At 44.4% G+C, this 21,600-nt stretch overlaps 2 protein-coding genes across 5 annotated transcripts in view; one reads left to right on the forward strand and one right to left on the reverse strand.

Annotated features, from left to right (window-relative positions):
- The window catches only part of PC (pyruvate carboxylase), a 1,188,093-nt gene that overhangs the window by 640,586 nt on the left and 525,907 nt on the right, over positions 1-21,600 (forward strand). The gene's annotated exons all lie outside the window — the stretch shown is intronic.
- LRFN4 (leucine rich repeat and fibronectin type III domain containing 4) overlaps positions 10,999-21,600 on the reverse strand; it is a 125,961-nt gene continuing 115,359 nt past the window's right edge. Inside the window, 7 exon segments of the mRNA XM_030220281.1 lie at positions 10,999-11,140; positions 11,143-11,190; positions 11,193-11,226; positions 11,229-11,258; positions 11,260-11,348; positions 11,351-11,732; positions 11,734-11,827. Of these exon segments, the coding sequence (XP_030076141.1) occupies positions 11,004-11,140; positions 11,143-11,190; positions 11,193-11,226; positions 11,229-11,258; positions 11,260-11,348; positions 11,351-11,732; positions 11,734-11,827 (814 nt within the window). The 3' untranslated portion in view covers positions 10,999-11,003.

A 21,600-nucleotide genomic window follows, 5' to 3' on the forward strand; every position in this document is an offset into this window, starting at 1 on the left:
GGACATCTTCTGCGTCCTGCCTACTGATGTAACTTACTGTTTCCTTGTAGGCAGGACGCAACAGAGACAGCCTGTATTAATCATTGCCCGCCACAGCCCCTGAGCAACAACACAGACACTGCTGTCTAGCTGACACCAACCGGCGCCTATTTTATAAAAGTCTGCTCCCCCTGAGATCAAAACCTGGCTACACCTCTGCTGTAATGCCTCTGTATCTTTCCATGGTGCGACCTCACCTTGAGTATTGCATTGAGTTCTGATCACAGTATCTCAAAAAAGATATAGCGAAATTAGAAAAAGTTCAAAGAAGACCGACCAGAATGATAAAGGGGATGGAACTCCTCTCATATGAGGAAAGGCTAAAGAGGTTAGGGCTCTTCCGCATGGAAAAGAGATTGGATGAGGAGTGATATGATTGAGGTTTACAAAATCCTGAGTGGTGTAGAACAAGTAGAAGTAAATCGATTTTTCACTCATTCCAAAAGTATAAAGACTAGAGGACACTCAAGGAAGTTACATGGAAATAATTTTAAAACAAATAGGAGGAAATAATTTTTCACTCAGCAAACAGTTAAGCTCTGGAACTCTTTGCCGGAGGATGTAGTAACATCAGTTAGCGTATCTGGGTTTAAAAAAGGTCTGGATAAGTTCCTAGAGGAAAAGTCCATAGTCTGCTATTGAGACAGACATGGTGAAGCAACTGCTTGCCCTGGAATTCGTAGCATGGAATGTTGCCATGATATGGGTTTCTGCCAGGTTCTTGTGACCTGGCTTGGCCACTGTTGGAAACAGGATATTGGGCTGGATGGATCATTGGTCTGACCCAGTATGGCTACTCTTATGTTCTTATAGGGCTATTTTCCTCTGTGTTGGAGGAATGCAGCTGTTCACCCACTTTTCAAGAAATGTACTCATGACCCTTTCATATTTTTTCAACTGTTGCCCTGTATAAAATTCTTCTTTTGTATCTAAGGTTTGGAGAAAGCTGTGTTTCTTCAACTTGTATTGTTTCTTGATAAGTCTCAGTTCTTCATCCTCATCAATTTGCATTTAGAGAGCACCATAGTACTGAAACTTGCTTGGTTACCCTTGTTAGCAAGATTCTGCAGTTTCTGGATGTAGATAAATGTGCACTTGTTTGATTATTATGAACTTGATATACCACCTTTCAAAACCAATCAAAGCAGTTCACAATCAAAAAATCATAGAAGGAAGAGAACTACCATTTATGACAGGAAAGGGAAACTGATGAGGAAAGAGAAAGAAAAGCCAGATAAGGTAAAATACGTAATAGTATCAAGACTAGAGGATAGGGAGAAATGACTGCCTATAGCAGAGCTCTTATTGTCTCAACTAGTCACCATGGGAGAGATTTTATAAATGGTGCTTAAAAAAAAATCGGCACTGAAATCAATGCTGACTAAGCATATTTTAAGCCTAGTTGATGACTATGAAGGGCTGGTCTTAGCAATTGCGGGGCTCTGTGCAGACCAGTTCGGTGGGGCCCCTAGCCCCTTGCCTAGTCACACCCCTTGCCCAATTCCACCCTGCCCACCCCCCATGACAAGACCTTTTTTAATTTAAGATCTATGGTCATACATGCAAAACACAGACAGAGCCTCATTAAATATGAAATAAGGGACCACAGATCAGTCATAGAGATATGAAGGTAAAAAAACTATAAACCTTGTTAAACTTTCATATATAGCAATACTAGAGAAACAGAAACTGAAATGCAAGATATCAGAGATACTGATTTCCCAAAGCTGACATGTTCCAATTAACACATTTAAAATAAAATACTTTTTTTCTACATTTGTAGTCTGAGCATTTTATTTTTCCATTTGATTTCATCCAAGTGTCTTCTGCTTTTCTGTTCTTTCATCTTTCCAGGTCTCCTGTACATTTGACACTTCTTTCTCCTTGTGACTGTCCTGTCCAGGATCTCTGCTCTGTGTTTCTATCCTCCCACATATGTTCAGCATCTGCCGTCTTGGTGTCCCCTTCCCTCAGTATATGTTTAGCATCACCCCTCTTATTTATTTATTTATTTATTGCATTTGTATCCCACATTTTCCCACCTATTTGCGGGTTCAGTGTAGCTTACAATACATTGTATTGATGGAAGTACAATTTGTTACAACTCGATTATGGTTACATTGTGAGGAGTAAAGTGAAAACAAAAGTCTACGTATCGCAAGGGGAATAGAACAATGGAACAGAACAATGGAATAGTGGAAGAACAACGGATACTGATAGGATTACAGAACAATAGCTAGAGAACGTTTGGTTATAACATTTTTACCTGTAGATTAAGGTTTGAGTGTGTTAGAATTTTGGGGGATAAGAGTATAAATGAGTATGTATTGATGCAGTATTAACAGTTTGCTTGGGCTTCATGTGTTTTAAGATAAGTCTTCAATGATTTGCGGAAGTCGGTCAGCTCGTAAGTCATCTTCAGGTTGCGTGGTAGTTTATTCCAGAATTGCGTGCTCATATAAGAGAAGGTTGATGCGTGTAGCACTTCATATTTTATGCCTTTGCAATTGGGAAGTGGAGGTTAAGGAAAGTTCGGGATGATCTTTTAGCGTTTCTGGGTGGTAAGTCTATTAAGTCAGACATGTAGGCTGGGGCTTCACCATGAATAATTTGTGAACTATTGTGCATACTTTAAAGTGATTCGTTCCTTGAGTGGGAGCCAGTGTAGCTTCTCTCGTAAGGGTTTTGCACTTTCGTATTTTGGTTTCCTGAAGATGAGTCTGGCAGCTGTGTTCTGGGCTGTTTGAAGTTTCCTCAGTATTTGCTCTTTACAACCTGCGTACAGTGAGTTGCAGTAATGCAGATGGCTGAGTACGAGTGATTGCACTAGGCTGCGGAAGACAGATCTTGGGAAGAATGGTCTTATTCTTTTCAGTTTCCACATGCTGTAGAACATCTTTTTGGTTGTGTTGTTTGCGTGAGTTTCGAGTGTTAGGTGGCGGTCAACAGTAACTCCAAGGATTTTTAGAGTATCTGAAATAGGAAGATTTAGTTTTGGTGTGTTTATAGCAGTGAATTCATTCGTGTTGTATTGGGAGGTGAGTATCAGGCATTGAGTTTTTTCTGCATTCAGTTTCAATCGAAATGCATCTGCCCAGGTGTTCATGATGTGTAAGCTTTGGTTGATTTTGTTGAAGATTTCTCCCTATCCTATGCTTACTCCATGCCCAGCTTCTCTTCTCTGTGTGCTGTCTCTCCCTGTTCTCTTCCCTTCCTCCTGCACCCCCACCCTGGGTCCATCATTTCTCCCCTTCTCGCTCTCTCTTGTATTCCCCCCCCCCCCCACACACACACATACACACATTGTGGCATATCTCCTGCTTTCTCTCCATGGATCTTGGGAGGGGAAGAGAGAGGAAAGATGCTAGATCCAGGGAGGGGGGCAGAGGGAAGAGACCACAGGAGGAGAGGAAAGAGATCCATGGAGAGAAAGCAGGAAATATGCTCTAGTCCCAGTGGCCAGCACACACCTCTCTCTCTCTCTCTCTCTAACCACACAAATGGGTTTCCATCTCCACCCCCAAGTCCAGCGTCCTTCTCCCTTGAACCCTCACCAGCGAGTCCACTCCCATCTGACCCGATCACTAGCAGCACCGCGGCTGTGACCATGGCAGACCTTCCCTGCTGACATCAGGATTTTCCCTGTAGGATGTCCCGCCTGCGCGGCAACAGGAAGTTGCGTGATAGGAGGTGGAGCACTGCAAAGGGAACACTCTATTGGCGGCCACGGCACTGACAGAGGCAGTCTATCACAATCACACAGCCATTGACAGCGATTGAGCCAGGTGGGAGGACCCAGGGAATCGATACACAGACTAGACCCACCGGGGGGAGGAGGGGGGTTGTGGAACAAGGTAAAGAAGCATCGCTGGACTCAGGGAAAAAAGGAAAGAGAGTTGGGAAGCTGCTGAATGGAAGATGACTGCGAAAGCGGGAATCTCCCGCTGAATGCAAGACATTTGGTCTGATGTCGGGGTCAGTAGCGTGGAGCCCCTGGGAGTGCAAGGCCCTGTGCAGCCACACCAGTCGCCCCTGCCTAAGATCGGCCCTGTGTCTATGGTCCTAAAACTGCGTGCTTCCATTTACACCAAAGAAAATGTAGTGAAAATCCTGGCATGTAGATTTATGCAGTGGGCCATATTCCATAACTAGACGCTTAAATTTTGGAATGCCCACGAAACGCTCATTTCCCCGACCGTAACCATGCCCCCTTTTGCCTGTGCACATTAGAAGTTCGGTGCACTTTGCTACAGAATACGCTTAGTGAGTTGTGCGCCTAAATTCTAATTAGTGCCAATTAGTGCTCATTTGCTTGTTAAGTTACGCGCATTGTTAAAGAATTCGTGCTGATTTCAATGCATATCTCTAGGCGCACTATATAGAATCTGGGGGCATATGCCAAACCAAACAGGTAAGCTTTGAGAGTGGCCTTAAACTTACGGAACGTCTGTTCTGCATGAAGTGCCTGGGGAAGGAGTGCCAGAGAGAAAGAGAAACCCAGAAAAATAAGCATCAATCAATGGACTGTAGCCGTGAGGCATATACTGCAGAGATAGAGAGCTGGTGAGCAGACATTGAGCAGAAAGTTCTTGAGGGAGGTATATGGCACAATCAAAGAAGAAAGATATGGAGGAATTCCAGAATGTAATGCTTTATAGGCCATGGTGAGTATTTTATGTTGGATTCTGAATGGTATAGACAACTAGTGATGATGAATAGGTTGGGGAGTGACATGATCAAAATGATGAGCATGAAAGAGAAATCACATTGAGGTATATTGGACTGTGTGGTAACTTGATGTGCGGCTGGGTACAGGACTCACAGACACAGGCAAAGTGCAGTATAAAGGCAAAGGAAAAGCTTTATTATTGAACAAGTAATCAAAGCAAGACAGTAGGTTCCTGTCACAAACTCACTGCAACCCTGGGCAACAGCCACATTAACATTTACTTCCTTTTCTCTTAACAGTTCTGTCTTCTTCAGTACAGTTCCAGTTACTGGTACATAAATTCAGGCCTGGCTCCAACTAGAACACTCAAGACACTGGGATTTCACAGAAAAATAAAATAAAAATAAAAGCACTCCTTTACATTTGCAGTCTTCTGTTCCTTCTCATGCAAACCCTGGGCTTCTACAGGGTGCAAACCTCTGAACCAGGGCCTCTCCTTACTTCCCAGGGTCTCTCCCACAGGTACTACAGCCCAGCCAACATTTTAGAGAGGATTCCTTCAATTGGAACTTCCTTCGGGAGATCTCTGCACTCAGGATGTCTCTCCTGGATCCACTCTGCTCCAGGGTATTTAACTACCTCCTATCCTGAGCCCCACCCCCTGACTCGGCCTCTGACATGGCAGGTTAGAGCCACTTGCTATAAGGTGGCTAAACTGAAACCTCAGTGAGGGAGTGTTCTTGGGGATACCTGCCCTATACCACTCACTCTCTCACATACCTTTTGATGCATTTTTAGTAGAACTGAAGATAGGTTTGAGTAAATGATGTTTCAACAGTCTATGCATGATGTAACTAGGGTATACAGAAGTGTAGCACATGCATCATCATAAGAGCGGATGAACCGAATTTGACATAGAGCAAGAAAGCTCTACCAAGCTTGACCTAACTACTGAGGAGACCTGAGTTTGAGTTTGTAGTCCAGATGGACCCCTAGTTACTTGAAAGTGTCCACTAGAGTCAATTGAGTCCCTCTCAACCTTGGAGTAAGTGAAAGACATAATGGATGACTAGCAATCCAAGAAGCTATTGTCTTTGAGGGATTGAGGAATAGTTTGTGGGAGTATAATATGAATAGTAGACATAAGCTTCCCACAGATTCTACTTCACCTATCTTGGTTCTGGTTAAGACTGGACTCTGCACTATGCTTTCATTTGTGGGACTAACATGTATAATGCATACAAGTTTTCAAGACCACAAGCTTTGTTTTGTGTGTGACTAGTGCTGTCTGCAGAAAGCATCAATGTGGGTTTATCATCTAGAAAAGCACCTTTAAAAAAAAAATTACTAATAAAAACAAACTTATAATTGGTTCCTAAAAAAGTACTACCCAGTCTGCAAAGAATATAGGGCTGTTATGTTTTCAAAGATTTATCTCTCGTCAACACTCAAAATTCTGATTCAAGGCAAGTTACAATTCAATAAAAATAAGTAGAGAGGTGTGGTAGCCGTGTTAGTTCACTTTTAAGGTAATCAATAGAAATAAAACAAAATAAACATGTTTTATTTTGTTTTATTTCTATTGATCACCAATAAAAATAAGAAACTGATAACAAACATCAAGAGTGGAGGAGTGGCCTAGTGGTTAGGGTGGTGGACTTTGGTCCTGGGGAACTGAGGAACTGAGTTCGATTCCCACTTCAGGCACAGGTAGCTCCTTGTGACTCTGGGCAAGTCACTTAACCCTCCATTGCCCCAGGTACAAATAAGTACTTGTATACAATATGTAAGCTGCATTGAGCTGCCATGAGTGGGAAAGCGCGGGGTACAATGTAACAAACAAACAAAAAAAAAAGAACATAATTCATTACATACAGTAAAAAAAAATTAAAACCCCCAGGCCTAGTAAACAATATGTTTTCAAAGCTTTACAAAACATAAAATAGTTCCTCATTAAATGTAATTCACACGGAAGGTTGTTACAATAACAAACAGCTAAAAAGAAAATGATTGCGCGTAAGCAGCCTTAAACTGAATATTCTTAATTGAAGGAAAAGCTAGCAGTGAATAGTTACTTCTTCTAGAAACCAGCTTTGATTTCAACACATTCACCAATTGGGACCCACTTTCAGGACACAAACCATTCAAAAGCTTAAACACTAAACAAAGTACCTTAAAAATAACCTGAAATTTCATGGGCAACCATTGTTTCCAATAAAGGACATGCATGATCCAGCCGAGTTCTCTGAAATATTAACCTAACGGCTGAATTCTGGAGAATTGCTTAGAAGAAAGACTCAATATAATGAAGTCCAGTAATTATAGGATTGTTAACTGCACAATAATCTTAAAATGATCTTTAAGAAAATAAGATGTTAGCAATCATAATTGCTTTAGTTTAAAATAAGCTTTCTAATCAAACTATTGATCTGTGGTTTCATCATCATAGATGAATCGAATACCATTCCCAAAATTTTAGAAGTTCTTTCCACTTTAAACTAAGATCCATCATCACCCACAATTGTGTGAGGAACAACTAGACAACTAGACTTTACATGAACTAGACAAAACCAAACTCTTTACACTAGACTGATAACCTTCACTGCTACTAATGAAAGTTAGGCAATACGGCACTACCACTTTATTTCTCACGCCGGAATTGAACTTTCTATAGTTGATTATCTAACTTATGTTACTTATTACTCAGGAACTTCAATGCAATACCACTTTGTATTCTACTTTACCATTTATGCGCCTTAAGGCATTACCACTTGTAATTCTGTATCCGGAATGGCGATCGCCATTACGGCATATATGAGCCACATTGAAGCCTGCAAATTGGTGGGAAAATGTGAGATACAAATGCAACAAATAAATAAATAAATCTTAGTTCAGCCGGACCTGCCAGCATTTAAGTTTGCAAAGACTGGTCCCTAATTTTATTTATATATTCAGCAGCGCTATCTTTTTAACTAGTGCCACTAAATAAATCTGAACAGTGAATACTACACATTTAACGTTAGGTGTGCTAGTTAGTCTGAATATTGCTACTAATATATAAGTGCTACCCTGCTTTTGCCCTCACCAATGTCAGTCCCTTCGTATAATAAAAAGTTGTAAGTGAGTATATGTATAAGGTGGTCCTTGACACATTTCCTTGGATTTAAGAGCCAACAGCTGAACCCCTCACTACCCCTTCCCCCTGTCTCCACTGAAGTTGATAAGCTGGGGTGGGGGGGGAGAGGGCAAAGATCTCTTCAAAGGTCTACCACTGTTCTTTTCAAGCAAAATTTACTAAGCCTTTTACTAAGCTGCAGCAAGTGGCCTAGCATGCCCTTTCACGGAATTTTCCACGTGTTAAGACTGCTTTTGTCACTGTTGGAAAATGGTCAATTTCCAATTTAATGGCCATGCGCTAATGTTGCTATTAGCGCACAGCCATTAATAAGACTTAGCATGTGCACCCTTACCGCCACCTACTTTATAGGTGGTAAGGCTCACACGCTAATCCTGTGGCCAATCAGCTAGTGTACAGTAATGTAACTGCACTAACTGATTAACCGCAGACACACCCACTCTACCCTAGACATGCTCCCTTGGTGAAAAAATATATATTTTAGCGCCCTCATAGTGTACGCACATATCAAAAGTACCGCAGGATGCCTCAGCATGTCCCATGGTATGCCATTTTAAACTGTGGTAAGCTTGCATTAGTGCTTACTGCAATTTGGTAACTGGGCTCTTAAGGGTAGTTTTCCCATTCCAAAGAAAGCTTAGTAAATGATAAATGAGAACTTTAAGACACCCCTGCAGGCCACTGGTAGAATACATAGCTACTTTCCTACTTCCTGCTCTCTCATCACCCATTTTCATGCTGTCTCTCACCCCAACCCTGTCACTTGTGAAGACGAAGGCTTCTCCTCCTGCCTCTCCAGCAGGCCTCATGGCCTGTGGCTCCTGAGCAGGACTCTGGCCGGTCTCTTCCCAGGACTCTGAACACACCACCTCATTATCCTAGGTCCCCTTGTTCACTCTGGGTGACCTTGTTCTTAATATGCAAATTAGATGTAGATTAGACAGTTCTCAACAACAGCATATTCATCAGGCAGCTCTTTATTCCAGCCCCCGGGCACACTTCTTCTAGCTTAAACACTTTTCACAGGTCTTCCCACTGAGCCCTCACACACAGACACCTGGGCTCAGTGCTACAGCCCCTCTGGCCCTGAACAGGATGTTCTTCCCTCACTCTGAGGGTACAGCTCTGTCTTCCAGCCCCCGGCTGCTAGTTCCCTGTTCTTACTACAGTTCTATCCACAACACAGTTCATAAAAAGTCCTCAGCGTCCAGCCAGTACCTCAAGGGGATCTTCTTCCACCAGCTGCCAGGTCTCCAGCTCCTCTCTCTTCTCTTTCCTTTCACAAACTCAGCTAGGTATAAGGAGGTTGATGAGCTTATCCACCCCATTAGGCTCTTGCCCCTAATTCAGGCAGGACCCAGCCCATAACAACTTACACCTGTTTTCTAGCCCAGGACTCTCCTTGGTCCTAGCACCTCCATCTGCACATTCCCCTACTGGCTCCCTCTAGTGACTCCTCAGTAACAACATGACCTGGACATTTTCCCCCATTTCTATGGGACCAGCGCACTCTTGTGGCCTATCCAGGATAAGACAGCCCCTTACTCTTCAGACACTCAGTCTCATGTTTGCTCTCTCCCTCCCCCACACTCTATTGCCACCCAGTCTCACTCTCTCCCCCTCCACCCTAGCCCTCTTCATCCTTTAAAATTGACCTCTTCTAGCTAGCCACACCTCATAACACAGCAAGCTAGTCAGATCCCAGCAACTTTTCCCACCCCCTGCAAACCAGTCAGTCTCCCAGTTCCCCAGCCTCTCCCCTGCCCCTGAAGGCCAGTCAACCTTCCAACTTCCATAAGCCAGTCTCTCCCCCCCCCAATAGCAAATCAGTCCCCCAGCTCCTAAACCTCTCTCCTTGTTCCTGTAAGCCACTCCGCCCCCCCCCCCCCCCCAACGCCTGCCTCTGCAAGCTAGAAGCCAGTCTGCATCCTAGCTTCTGCCTCTCACTGGATGTCTGTGACCACTGCTGGAGCATTTGCAACCACTGCTGCAGTCACTGGTGGAGAACAGTGCTTCAAACTCCCTGAACTGTGCAGCTTAGACTTACAAAAGCAGCATGGTATGCAGAAGCTCCTGCTTCAGCAACAATTGCAGCAACAACAAAAAAATAAAACAAAAAAAAATCTGTTTTTTTTTTTAATTTAATTTAATTTTTAAAGAGCCTCAGAAATCCCAGGTGCCAGAAGAAAATTTCTAGTTGCCATGGTGATCTGGCACCTGGAATATGTCAAAACCTGATATGAAGGCTGAAATACATGTATTTGCAGGCTTGGCATTGCCACTTGCTGGCAAACAATAAATTGCTTTTCAGTATCATACCATGGTTTTCTCAGGGTTTTCTGCATGTTTTGCTTATAATAGATATTAAAGTACTTATAATATAAAGCAAATTAAACAAAAATAATGTGATCTGTTAATAGTTTTGCAGCATTTATTTTCATCAGAAGAACATCAATGACAGTTTTTGGCAAATGATAGAAAAGAATAATGTATATGTTTTTTAAAATTTAATTTTGTTTACAGAAACATTTTTATTTTGTATTTGTTATGAACAAGAGGTTATAAGTAAAGATTCTTTTGTCAGTTGTTGGCAGTAGGCTGGAAAAAGTTGTGAATTATAGTAAGATTTTTTTGCCTGTGATGAGAAGAAGAAGAAAAAAAATGTCTCTCCATTGGAAACATAATTGATGGTAGACTCCCCTCCCCTTTTCTGCTCCAACCTTGGACCCCCCTCCCACCATTCCTTTCCAGTAAAGTGAAGCAGGATGAGAATGGACATGGCAGGTGCCTGCCTAGTACATGAGTGTTCTGGGTGTCTATCTTGACATCTGGGGTGGGGGAACAAAGAGGACAATTTTTGCTGTGTAATCCCCCCTCCTCCTTCCTTCCACCTAACCTGCCTCTTGAAATGGGGATCCAGCACACCTTCTTGGGTTACACTTCATTTTCTTGGTAGATCCTGCATATCCTAGGAGAAAACATGCTTGTGCAAAAGCTATAAGAAGAAAACTAAGTACAGTACTGGTGAAGGAAGGAAGTGCATGGATGAATGTAATTCAAGATCAAGGCAGCTTGTGCCCTCGCCACAGCATTTCCTTCTTCCTTTTCATTGTGCACAATTGGAGGGTCATGGCACCTTTACCCTTGGTTCCCATTTCTTTACACCACACTTTCTTCAAGCTCATCTGTGCTGGAGAATATGACTTTTCTCCCTTTTAAGTCATTTTTGGCACAGTGTGTCAACATCCCATGCACTGATTGACTGCGTTTAGTCCATATCACACTCAGTCTCTTGCATAGCCGTAGCATGTAGTGGTGGAGATCTCCCCCATGTCCAAAGAACAGCTCGTTTAGTCTTAAATATTCCAGAGCTCTGGTCTGGGAACAGGACCTCCCACCTAAGTCCCACTCAGAGTCCATGAATTACTTTAGATTTATAATCCAAGTCTGCAAAATTCCCCACAGTGCCTTTTACATTCTGACCGTGTCTTGCTTTAGCTCTCTGTGTTGATTTTTAGAGATGTGAATGCTTCCACTGTGGATTGTGACCTGGAGCTCTTTTTCAATAGCTGCTGACTCCTTAGCCTTTGCAGTAACAGCCACAACCCTTTGCTGTGGTAGCATCCCATTGGGAACCAGTTGGCAGCTGTTGGTCTGGGAGTAGACATTGGTGACTCTGGTGATGCCTGAGTATGAGCTGCTGCAGGATTTGTACTTGACCATTATCACTACTGTGAAAACCAGCAGCGTGACCACAATGATGCCCCCAATGATGACTGTCAGGGTGCCTCCTAGGAAATGTGCATGAAGGGAATGGCAGGTCACGATAATCTTCCTTGGTTGAGAACGGACACAGCCCAAGGACTTTGTTGCAGCCAGAGAAGTAGCCCACATCATCAAAGATGGCCAGTATGCAGAGGTCATAGTTCACTCCAGACACTAAGTGTTTCAAGAGAAAATGTTTGCTGGTAGATGGAAGAATTCTAAGATGAAAACAAAGGGAAAAAGAACTCAGTATTTTTGACATGCATTCAATTGGTATCTTTGGGGAGGGACAGAATAACTGCCAGCTTATAAAAGGGAGGTATCCAATGTCACAGCATAGCCTTTCATTAGTCAGGTTTCACAAATTTCATTTACCCTGACATCATATTCTTACTAGAGATGCTCACCCTGAGTGTCAATCTAACCAGTCACGCGCTTTCCTGCCACCTCATACATATTTACAAAAGGCTCTGCTTTCAGCACAGCCTTTTGTAAAATAACCAGGAAATTGTGCATGTGCCAACTTAACATCAAATCCTACCAAGATGCACTATGCCTAATACGTCTTCATGCTACTTTATTTGTTGCAAAAATGAAGGGACAGCAGAATTATAATCCAGCAGCACACGTGTAAGTGTATAAAGAGTCATACAATCAGTAATGAGACTGGCAAAGTGGATAATGTGAAATGTTAAAAGTCCTAGTGACCAAACATGGTGACCACAGAACTGAGTGTATCTGCCAGGCTATAATTTTCTGGATCAAACCAATATTCTACAACCTTAACAATCCAAATTTAATGCTGGTGAGGTTATTTATTTATTTAAAATTTATATCCTGCCTTTAACAAGGCGGGTTATAGATACACATACATAATCAATAGGCACATACAGTCAAGAACAGAGCCAATACTAGTTGCAATTCTCATTGAAATCAAGGTCTCCTTGGACAAGGGAAGCAGCTACTCCTGTGGCTTTACATCTTAATACAGCATTTGATTTACTTGGCCACTCCTTTTTAACCTCTCAATGAACTCATGGCAAATAAATTATTTAATCCACTAAATCAAAACAGAGTTTGGGTGTGGAGATATGAAATCGCTAGACTAAACAATAAACAAATATGCACCATATGAAAATGTCCTGAACAATATTTTAACAATTTTTTAAAACAATTGTTTTAAAACAATTTTAAAAAAATTATCTTATAAGTGGAAGGAAAAAGGCCTCAAAGAGCTCATGAATTATATAGATTTAATAGTGTTAAACATCTAAACGATCTTCTCTTCATCATTGACCAAAAAAAACTTCCATCTTAATGTATCATTCCTGAATTCAATCCTATTTGTCTTGATTAAATATTCTTTCTATTTTTTGTTATTTTCCACTTTGTTGCTTTTTGTGATTTAACTAACAATTCGCACTGCTGCTTCATTGTCCTGGTGGCGGGGCCACTTTAGGATCGGTCACGTCTGCTTCTTCATGCCTAACTTGTCATGACATGTGACCGATCCAAAAGCGGCCCCGCCACCAGAACCCTGAAGCAGCAGTGCAAATTGTTAGTTAAATCACAAAAAGCAACAAAGTGGGAAATAACAAAAAATAGAAAACATATTTAATCGAGACAAATAGGATTGAATTCAGGAATGACACATTAAGATGGAAGTTTTTTTTTGGCCAGTGATGAAGAAAAGATTGTTTAGATCTGTTTAGCTCTATTACATTTATATGATTCCTGAGCTCTTTGAGGCCTTTTTCCTTACACTTATAAGATAATTTTTCAAAAAATTGTTTTAAATAAATTCCTTATAATCAACTATAGGAGAACTTATTCCAAAAAGGTTAACACGCTGAATGGGGTTCCACAAGGATCTTTGTATTTAAAAATGTATATAATGGTTCCCTGAAAAATAATTCAGAGCAGTTAAAATCATAACATTCATAACAACAAAACAGTCAGAAAGCCATCTGGTGAAACATGTCCATAACTTCCCCAGTAAGATGCCCACAGTCTGACCCTCTATAGCTATACGTCTTTTCCCACCTTCTCTGGGTACATACATAAACAGTTGGGTTGTTAATTTTTTTTTTCAAAACATCAAATTATCTCTCTGCTTCCTAGGAAGTGAATTCCATAATTTAGGGACCACTGTAGAAAAAGCCCAACCTCTGAAAACAGTTTTCATCATCCTATTGTGCTGCTGATATTCAGCTAGTGATGTACGTGGTTGTGAAATTCTAAACCTAACTACCCATAACTTATGTGTGGATACAGTGGCAAAATGACTATATGTGCATAAACTAAAATGAAATCTGGAAAATATAGATCTACTCTGGTTTATCAGAAGATTCTCTGCCTTTTTTTTCACCAAAATTACTCAGCACAACAATTATGATGAAGAACTCACTGAAAATATTGGGTGTCATTTTTGACTCACTACTGACATTTAACAAACAAGTTTCAGTGATACTGATTCATTCTATGAAAAATCCTCTGCATTACATCTCCTTTATGTTCTTCTTGGGATCTTCTGGTTTTGATTCATTCTTATTTTTTTTTATGGTTAGTTTATTGCAATAATAGCATCCATAAAGAATCAAGAGATTGCACTTAATACAAAATACTGCTGTTAAACTCTGTTTTCGAGCTCAAAGGTCAGATAGTCACCCCATTGTTAAATAATCTTTAGTGACTTCCAGTCTGGGGTAGAATTGAGACCTTTTTTGGACACACAGAGCTCTTTATAACCAGACACTCATTTATATATCAAACCTCTATAGTTCAATCAGAGCCCTAGATTGAGGAGCAATCTATATCAGCTGGTGATTGCTCCTCAATCTATAATATCTGTAGTTGGCCCGTTGATCATCCTTTTCCTGTGTGGCTTCATCTATGTGAAATTCATTGCCACTGGAATTAAGGAATGAAGCGTCAATCCTTTATTTAAGAAAGTGGTGAAGTGATGTCTGTTGCTACAACTACAGGGAGAGTAAAGGATGCAAGAACTTCAGATTGATCATGTTGTACTTTGTTTTTCCTCTTTTTTATGCCTGTTAATTGTAGAATGGGTCATGTTTTGAATATGTTGTATCAGTGGTTTGCTTTGTATGCTACTTTGATTTTCATTCTTGTAAGGAGGTAAAAGCCCACCTATTTTGAGGTTGCTTTTTACACTTAACCCCTATTCACCTATTCAGTGCCCATGCTGTTTTAATCATTCCCATAATAAAATATAACTCTAATCTCTCATTTATCCTGTTTGATTGTCTTGAATAGATTGCAAACTCCATCGAGCAGGGATTGGCTCTTAAAGTGTTTGTTTACAGTGGTGCATAAGTTTAGTAGTGCTAGAGAACAGAGAAAAATGTAAGCTGATAAAGACTATATGGCCTATCCATTCTGCCCATCCATGCCATCTACTCTCCCCATCACCCTCTTAGAGATCCTATGTACTTGTTTCAAGCTCTCTTGGATTCAGATACCGTTTCATGTCCACCACTTCACAGGGAGTTCACCACCCGTTCCGTGAAGAAGTATTTCCTCAAGTTACATCTGAGTCTAGCCCTTTTTCACCTTCATCCTATGCCCTCTCATTCCAGAGCTTCCTTTCAATCGAAGACTTGTCTTCTGTGCATTTATGCCATGTAGATAGTTAAGTGTCTCTATCATATCTCCCCTCTCCCACCTTTCTTCCAAAACATACATATTTAGATCTTTAAGTCTGTCCCCATATGCTTTATGACGGAGACCAGCGACCATTTTAGTAGCCGCCCTCTGGACCAACTCCATCCTGTTTATATCTTTTTGAAGGTTCGGTCTCCAGAATTGTACACAGTATTCTGAATGAGGTCTCACCAGAATCTTATACAGGTACATCATCACCTCCTTTTTCCTACTGGCCATTCTTCTCTTTATGCACCCAAGCATCCTTCTAGCTTTCACTGTTGCTTTTCTACCTGTTTGGCCACCTTAAGATCATGACATACAATCACACCCAAGTCCCACTCCTCTTTCTTGCACAAAAGTACCGTTCCCTTGGGTTTTTGCAGCCCAAATGCATGACCCTGCATTTTTTATTATTAAATCTTAACTGCCAAATTCCAGACCATTCCTCTAGCTTCACTAATTCCTTCCTAATGTTATCCACACCATCAGGGGTGTATACTCTATTGCAGATTTTGGTATCACCCGCAAAGAGGCAAACCTTACCAGACAGCACTTCAGCAATTGCAAAAATGTTAAAAAGAACCGGCCCAAGAACTGAACCTTACGGCATACCACTGATAAAATCCTTTTCCTCAGAAGTACATAAGTACATAAACACTGCCATACTGGGAAAAGACCAAGGGTCCATCAAGCCCAGCATCCTATCGCTGACAGCGGCCAATCCAGGCTTCAAGAACCCAGCAACCCCCCCCCACCCCCCCCCCCCCCCCCCAAAAAATAATTTTTTTTTAATAATGTTCAATGGACTTTTCCCTCAGGAATCTGTCCAAACCCCCTTTAAATTCCGTAAGGCCAGCTGCTGTCACTACATTCTCCGGCAACGAGTTCCAGAGTCTAACTACATGCTGAGTAAAGAAAATCTTTCTCCTATTTGTTTTAAATCTACCATATTCTAGCTTCATCTTGTGTCCCCTGGTTTTGTTATTGTTTGAAAGTGTAAACAAACGCTTCACATCTGTCCACTCTATCCGCTCATTATCTTGTAGACTTCTATCATATCACCCCTCAGCTGCCTTTCCTCATCAGCTCCATTTATCACTACCCTCTGTCACCTTCCACTCAGTGGCGTAGCCAGAAGTCAATTTTTGGGTGGGCAACAGGTTGGATGGGTGGGCACTAGACAGTGGTGTGCTGGTAAATGTTTAACAGGCTCTCTCCCCGGTCCACCTCTGCGCCCCCCCTCCCCCCGTCCACCTCCCCTCAAAATGCAGAGCTGGCTATAGCCGGGGAGAGAGCCTGGGGGGTGGGGGAGGCAATGCATTACTCTCTCCAGAAAAAAAAAAACATTAAATGATCCCAGGTTCCAATCTAATTCATGTTTAATGTGGGATAAAATGCCATAAATAAGTAAATAAATATAATCTTTTAATGTTGAGCACCTGATTCTCAAAGTGGACATGTTCCAATCATTATAATGAAAATAAATGATTTTTTTCTACCTTTGCTGTCTGGTGACTTTGTTTTTTTGATCATACTGGCCCAGTATCTGATTCTGCTGCTATCTGTCCTCTTTACTCCGTTTCCAGGGCTTCCTTTCCATTTATTTCTTTACTTTCCGCCTTTCTTCTTCATTTCTGCTCTGGGTCCTCCGCAGACTTGACTGTCCAGTGGATCCAGCTTCTGCCTATTTCTTCATCCATGTGCAATTTTCTCCTCTCTTCCTTTTCCCTCATCTCATCTCCTTCCTCACTCTTCCCTCCCCTCCATCCATGTCCAGCATTTCTTCTCTCTCCCTTCCTCTCCTCCATCCATATCTAGCAGCCTCCTCTCTCCTGCCCTTCCCTCCATCCATCCATGTCCAGCAACCCTCCTCTGCCACCTGCCCTCCCCTCCATCCACCCATGTCCAGCAACCTTCCTCTCTCCTCTTCCCTCCCCTCCATCCACCCATGTCCAGCAACTCTCCTCTCCCATCCATCCATCCCCAGCAATTCTCTTCTCCTCCCCCTCCCCTGCCCCTATCCATCCATCCCAGCAATTCTGTTCTTGCCCCTGTCCCCTGTCCCATCCATCCATCCATTCCCAGCAATTCTCTTCTCTCCCCTACCCCCCCCACCTCCATCCATCCATCCATCCACCATCCCCAGCAATTCTCCTCTCTCCCCTACCCCCACCTCCATCCATCCATCCCCAGCAATTCTCCTCTCTCCCCTGCCCCACCTCCATCCATCCATCCATCCCCAGCAATTCTCCTCTCTCCCTGACCCCCACCTCCATCCATCCATCCATCATCCCCAGCAATTCTCCTCTCCCCTGCCCCCCCCCTCCATCCATCCATCCCCAGCAATTCTCTCTCACCTGACCCCCACCACCATCCATCCATAACGTGACTCTCAGCTCTCCCCTCCCGCTTCCATCCATGTGTCCAGCGATTCTCCTTCACCCCATGCATCCTTCCCTCCCATTCCACCTGCCCGCCCTCTCTCTGACGGCAGCGCTTCCCAGACGCTGCCTACCGCCGCTACGATCTACCTCCTCCCTCTGTCTCACTCTCAACAGCAGCGGTAGCGATTCAAACACGCTACCTCCTGCTTCTAACCCGGAAGCGTCTCCTCTTCCGGGTTAGAAGCAGGAGGCAGCGTGTTTGAATCGCGACGCTACCGCTGCTGTTGAGTGAGACAGAGGAGGAGGTAGATCGTAGCGGCGGTGGGAAGCGCTGCCGTCAGAGAGAAGGAGGCAGATGCCAGGATCAGCGCTGCCTGCTCCCTCGCTCCGCTGCTGGGTGGGCCTGAACCCAAAACTGGGTGGGCCTAGGCCCATCCAGGCCCACCCGTGGCTACGCCCCTGCTTCCACTCAACAGTTCCTAACCAGTCAGTCACTTTAGGGCCCATAACAGAGGGCAATCAGTTTATTTATTAGTCGTCTATGCAGAACCATGTCAAAGACTTTGCTAAAATCTAAATACACCACATCTAGCAGTCTCCCTTGATTCAATCTCCCAGTGAAAGAAATTAATCAGAATTGTCTGACAGGACCTGCCTAAATAGTAGGGGACTGAGAGGGTGGTTCTGTGCTCATCAGTCTGAAATATTGGTGATGATGACAAAACTGATCTGAATAAGGAGGGGGACATATGACCCCTGATTCTATAAAGGTTGTCAAAAATTGCATGTGCAAATTTAGACGTGTTCCTGATTTGTGCGCACAATTTAATAGAATAATGAGCCAACTGGTACCAGTTGCTTTTTAACAAACAATTCTCCGAGGACAAGCAGGCAGATTGTTCTCCACGATTGGGTGACGTCCGACGGCAGCCCCAGATCAGAAGATCTTCCTAGCAACAAAGTTTGCTAGCCCCCGCGTGGACATGCTCAAACCGCGCATGCGCGACCATTTTCCCGCCCGTAGAGTGGGCGTGCTCCTCAGTCTCTTCTTGTTCCACGGCTCAGGACGGCTATTTTACGGCAGTTCTGTGTCCCAGAGAGGCCCCCGCTGCGGTTTTCGCCGCTTTTCTTTGCCTTTATTGCCGAGTTTCGACGTGTTTACAAGTTCGCTCATGTTCTACCATTAAAAAAAAAAAAGTTGCCTCTATTTCTTTACTTTTTTCCCCCCGTAAGTTCCTTTCTTTGTCATGAGCGCCCGTGGGTTTTTTTTTCCCTTTTTTGGTGTCTTGTTTTCGGCACCATCGCGAATTTTGAACTCGCCGGTGCAATTTTTTCCGCCCATGTCCTCAAAGCCTGCCAGCAGCTTCAGAAGTGCACGCGGTGTAGCCGGACAATCTCGTTCACTGATAGGCACGTCTCGTGTCTTCAGTGTTTGGGGGCTGGTCATCGTCCCAACGCCGGCACGCTATGTCTTCAGCTAAAAAAAGAGGACCCAGGCGGTGAGATCGGCTCAGTGGAACCTGTTGTTCGGAGCCCAGTCCTTCAACGTCGACGGAGCCAGCGGTACCGAGAGTCATCGCCGGTATCAATGTCGGCATCGGAGGGTGCATTCGATGTCCGGAGCGCAGGTGATTGCTGTCCAGGGATCCCACACTGGTAGCAGTGAGCCATCAAGTGGGTCGCCACCTGCCTCGCGGGCTCCTGCGGTACAGACCCCCCCCCGGGACCCGCCCTTCTTCGGACCCCAGCCCCAAGGAGATGTGCGGATTCAACGTCCTCCTCATCAGTACCTGGAGGTACCGCTGACGTGCTTTGAGCAAAGGCGAAGAATCACCGTCATCGGTCACCTTCCCGTCATGGTAACGAGAGCTCCGGGCGCCGAGGGAATCTGCACCCGGAAAGCGTCGACGCCGGGAGGACCGCTCCATTCAGGAGGTGTTGATGCGCACTTCTCCGGACAGCCCAGTACCGCCTCCGCACCTCAGACAGATTCTGTCCTCGTCGCCGGTACCAGCCCACAGCCTTGCTTGACGGATACTGTAGACGAGCACCTCCAAGCCATACTTCTGGGGATTCTGGAAGGACTGCTGCAACCTTCTGCTCTGGTACCACCGGTGCTTGCGCCGTCGGTACCGTCGAGAGATGCGGCGGTTGACCTCCCCACCCGTGGTGAGGACTGCGACGCCAGTACCGCTTGTGGCATCGGCGTCCGCGGCCACCCAAGTTGACTCCACGCCAGTGGCGAGGGAGTCTTCTTCTTGACATCGCCATAGTGGGACTTAGTTCCCTCGGCGTCGAGACAGGCTCGGCTTCGGACCGAAGTTCGTGAACTGGTATCCGATACCGGAAGGTGAGGCCTCGTGGGATGGCAGAGGAAGACCCCAGTTATTTCTCTGATGAGGAGTCTTGTGATCTTCCTTCTGATCCCACTCCTTCGTCAGAGAGAAAGCTTTCTCCCCTGAGAGTCTGTCTTTCTCGTCCTTTGTCCGGGAAATGTCTATGGCCATTCCCTTCCCAGTGGCTTACTGAGGATGAGCCCAGGGCTGAGATGTTCGAGGTCCTGGACTATCCTTCGCCACCTAAGGAGTCGTCCACTGTTCCCCTTCATAATGTCCCTGAAGCATTGTTGGCGAACTGGACGAAACCCTTAAGTAATCCCACTATTCCCAAAAAGATTGAGTCCCAGTATCGGATCCACGGGGACCCAGAGTTGATGAAGACCCCAGTTGCCTCATGACTCTGGAGTTGTGGATCTGGCTCTCAAGAAAGTCAAGAGTACTAGAGATTACACCTCGGCGCCCCCAGGGCGGGAGTCTAGGACTCTGGACTCTTTTGAGAGGAAGGCCTACCATTCTGCTATGCTCGTGTCCAGATTCAGTCCTACCAGCTCTACACGAGCATCCACTTGCGGAACAATGTGAGGCAGCTGACGGACTTGGTCAGTAAGCTCCCGTCGGAGCAGGCCAAGCCTTTTCAGGAGGTGGTCAGGCAGCTGAAGGCGTGTCACAAATTCCTGTCCAGGGGTATTTACGACACTTTTGATGTTGCGTCCGGGCTGCTGCTCAAGGTATAGTGAATGCGCAGACTCTCATGGCTGTGTGCCTCTGACCTGGAGAATAGAGTCCAGCAGCGGATTGCGGATGCTCCTTGCCGGGGGGATACATTTTGGTGAGTGGGTCGAACAGGTGGTAGAACAGCTCCACCAGCGGGACACCGCATTCGACAAACTCTCCCACCAGACACCTTCAGCATCTACCTCATCAGGTAGATGTTTTTATGGGGGCAGGAGGAATGCTCCCTACGTTTATAATAAGTGTAGGTACAATCCACCTGCCTCGCCAGCCTGCTCAGGCTAAGCCCCAGTGCGCTCGTTCATGTCAACAGCGTGCGCAGCAACAGGCCCCTGCAGCTCCCCAGTAAAGCAAGGGATGGGCTTTTGACTGGCTCCAGGCGAGCATAGCCCATATAAAAGTGTCCGTGCCGGACGATCTACCGGTAGGAGGGAGGTTAAGGTTTTTTTCACCAAGGGTGGCCTCTTGTAACGTCCGACCGGTGGTTCTTCAAATAGTCCGGCTAGGATACTCCCTCAATTTGATCTCCAAACCTCCAACTGCCCACCGGGAGCTCAGTCCTTCAGCTTCCAGCACAAGCAGGTACTTGCAAAGGAACTCTTCACCCTTCTCAGTTCCAATGTGGTTGAGCCCGTGCCACCCGGGGCAGGAAGGGCTGGGATTCTATCCTTGTGGAAAAGAAAACAGGGGGGATGCGTCCCATCCTAGACCTAAGGGCCCTGAACAAATGTTGGTCCGTGAAAAGTTCAGGATGCTTTCCCTGGGCACCCTTCTTCCCATGATTCAGAAAAACGATTGGCTATGCTCTCTGGACTTAAAGGATGCTTATACTCACATCCCGATAATGCCAGCTCACAGACAGTATCTTCG

This window comes from Microcaecilia unicolor, chromosome 11, assembly GCF_901765095.1.
Source record: "Microcaecilia unicolor chromosome 11, aMicUni1.1, whole genome shotgun sequence".
In the NCBI taxonomy this organism is placed as follows: Eukaryota; Metazoa; Chordata; class Amphibia; order Gymnophiona; family Siphonopidae; genus Microcaecilia; species Microcaecilia unicolor.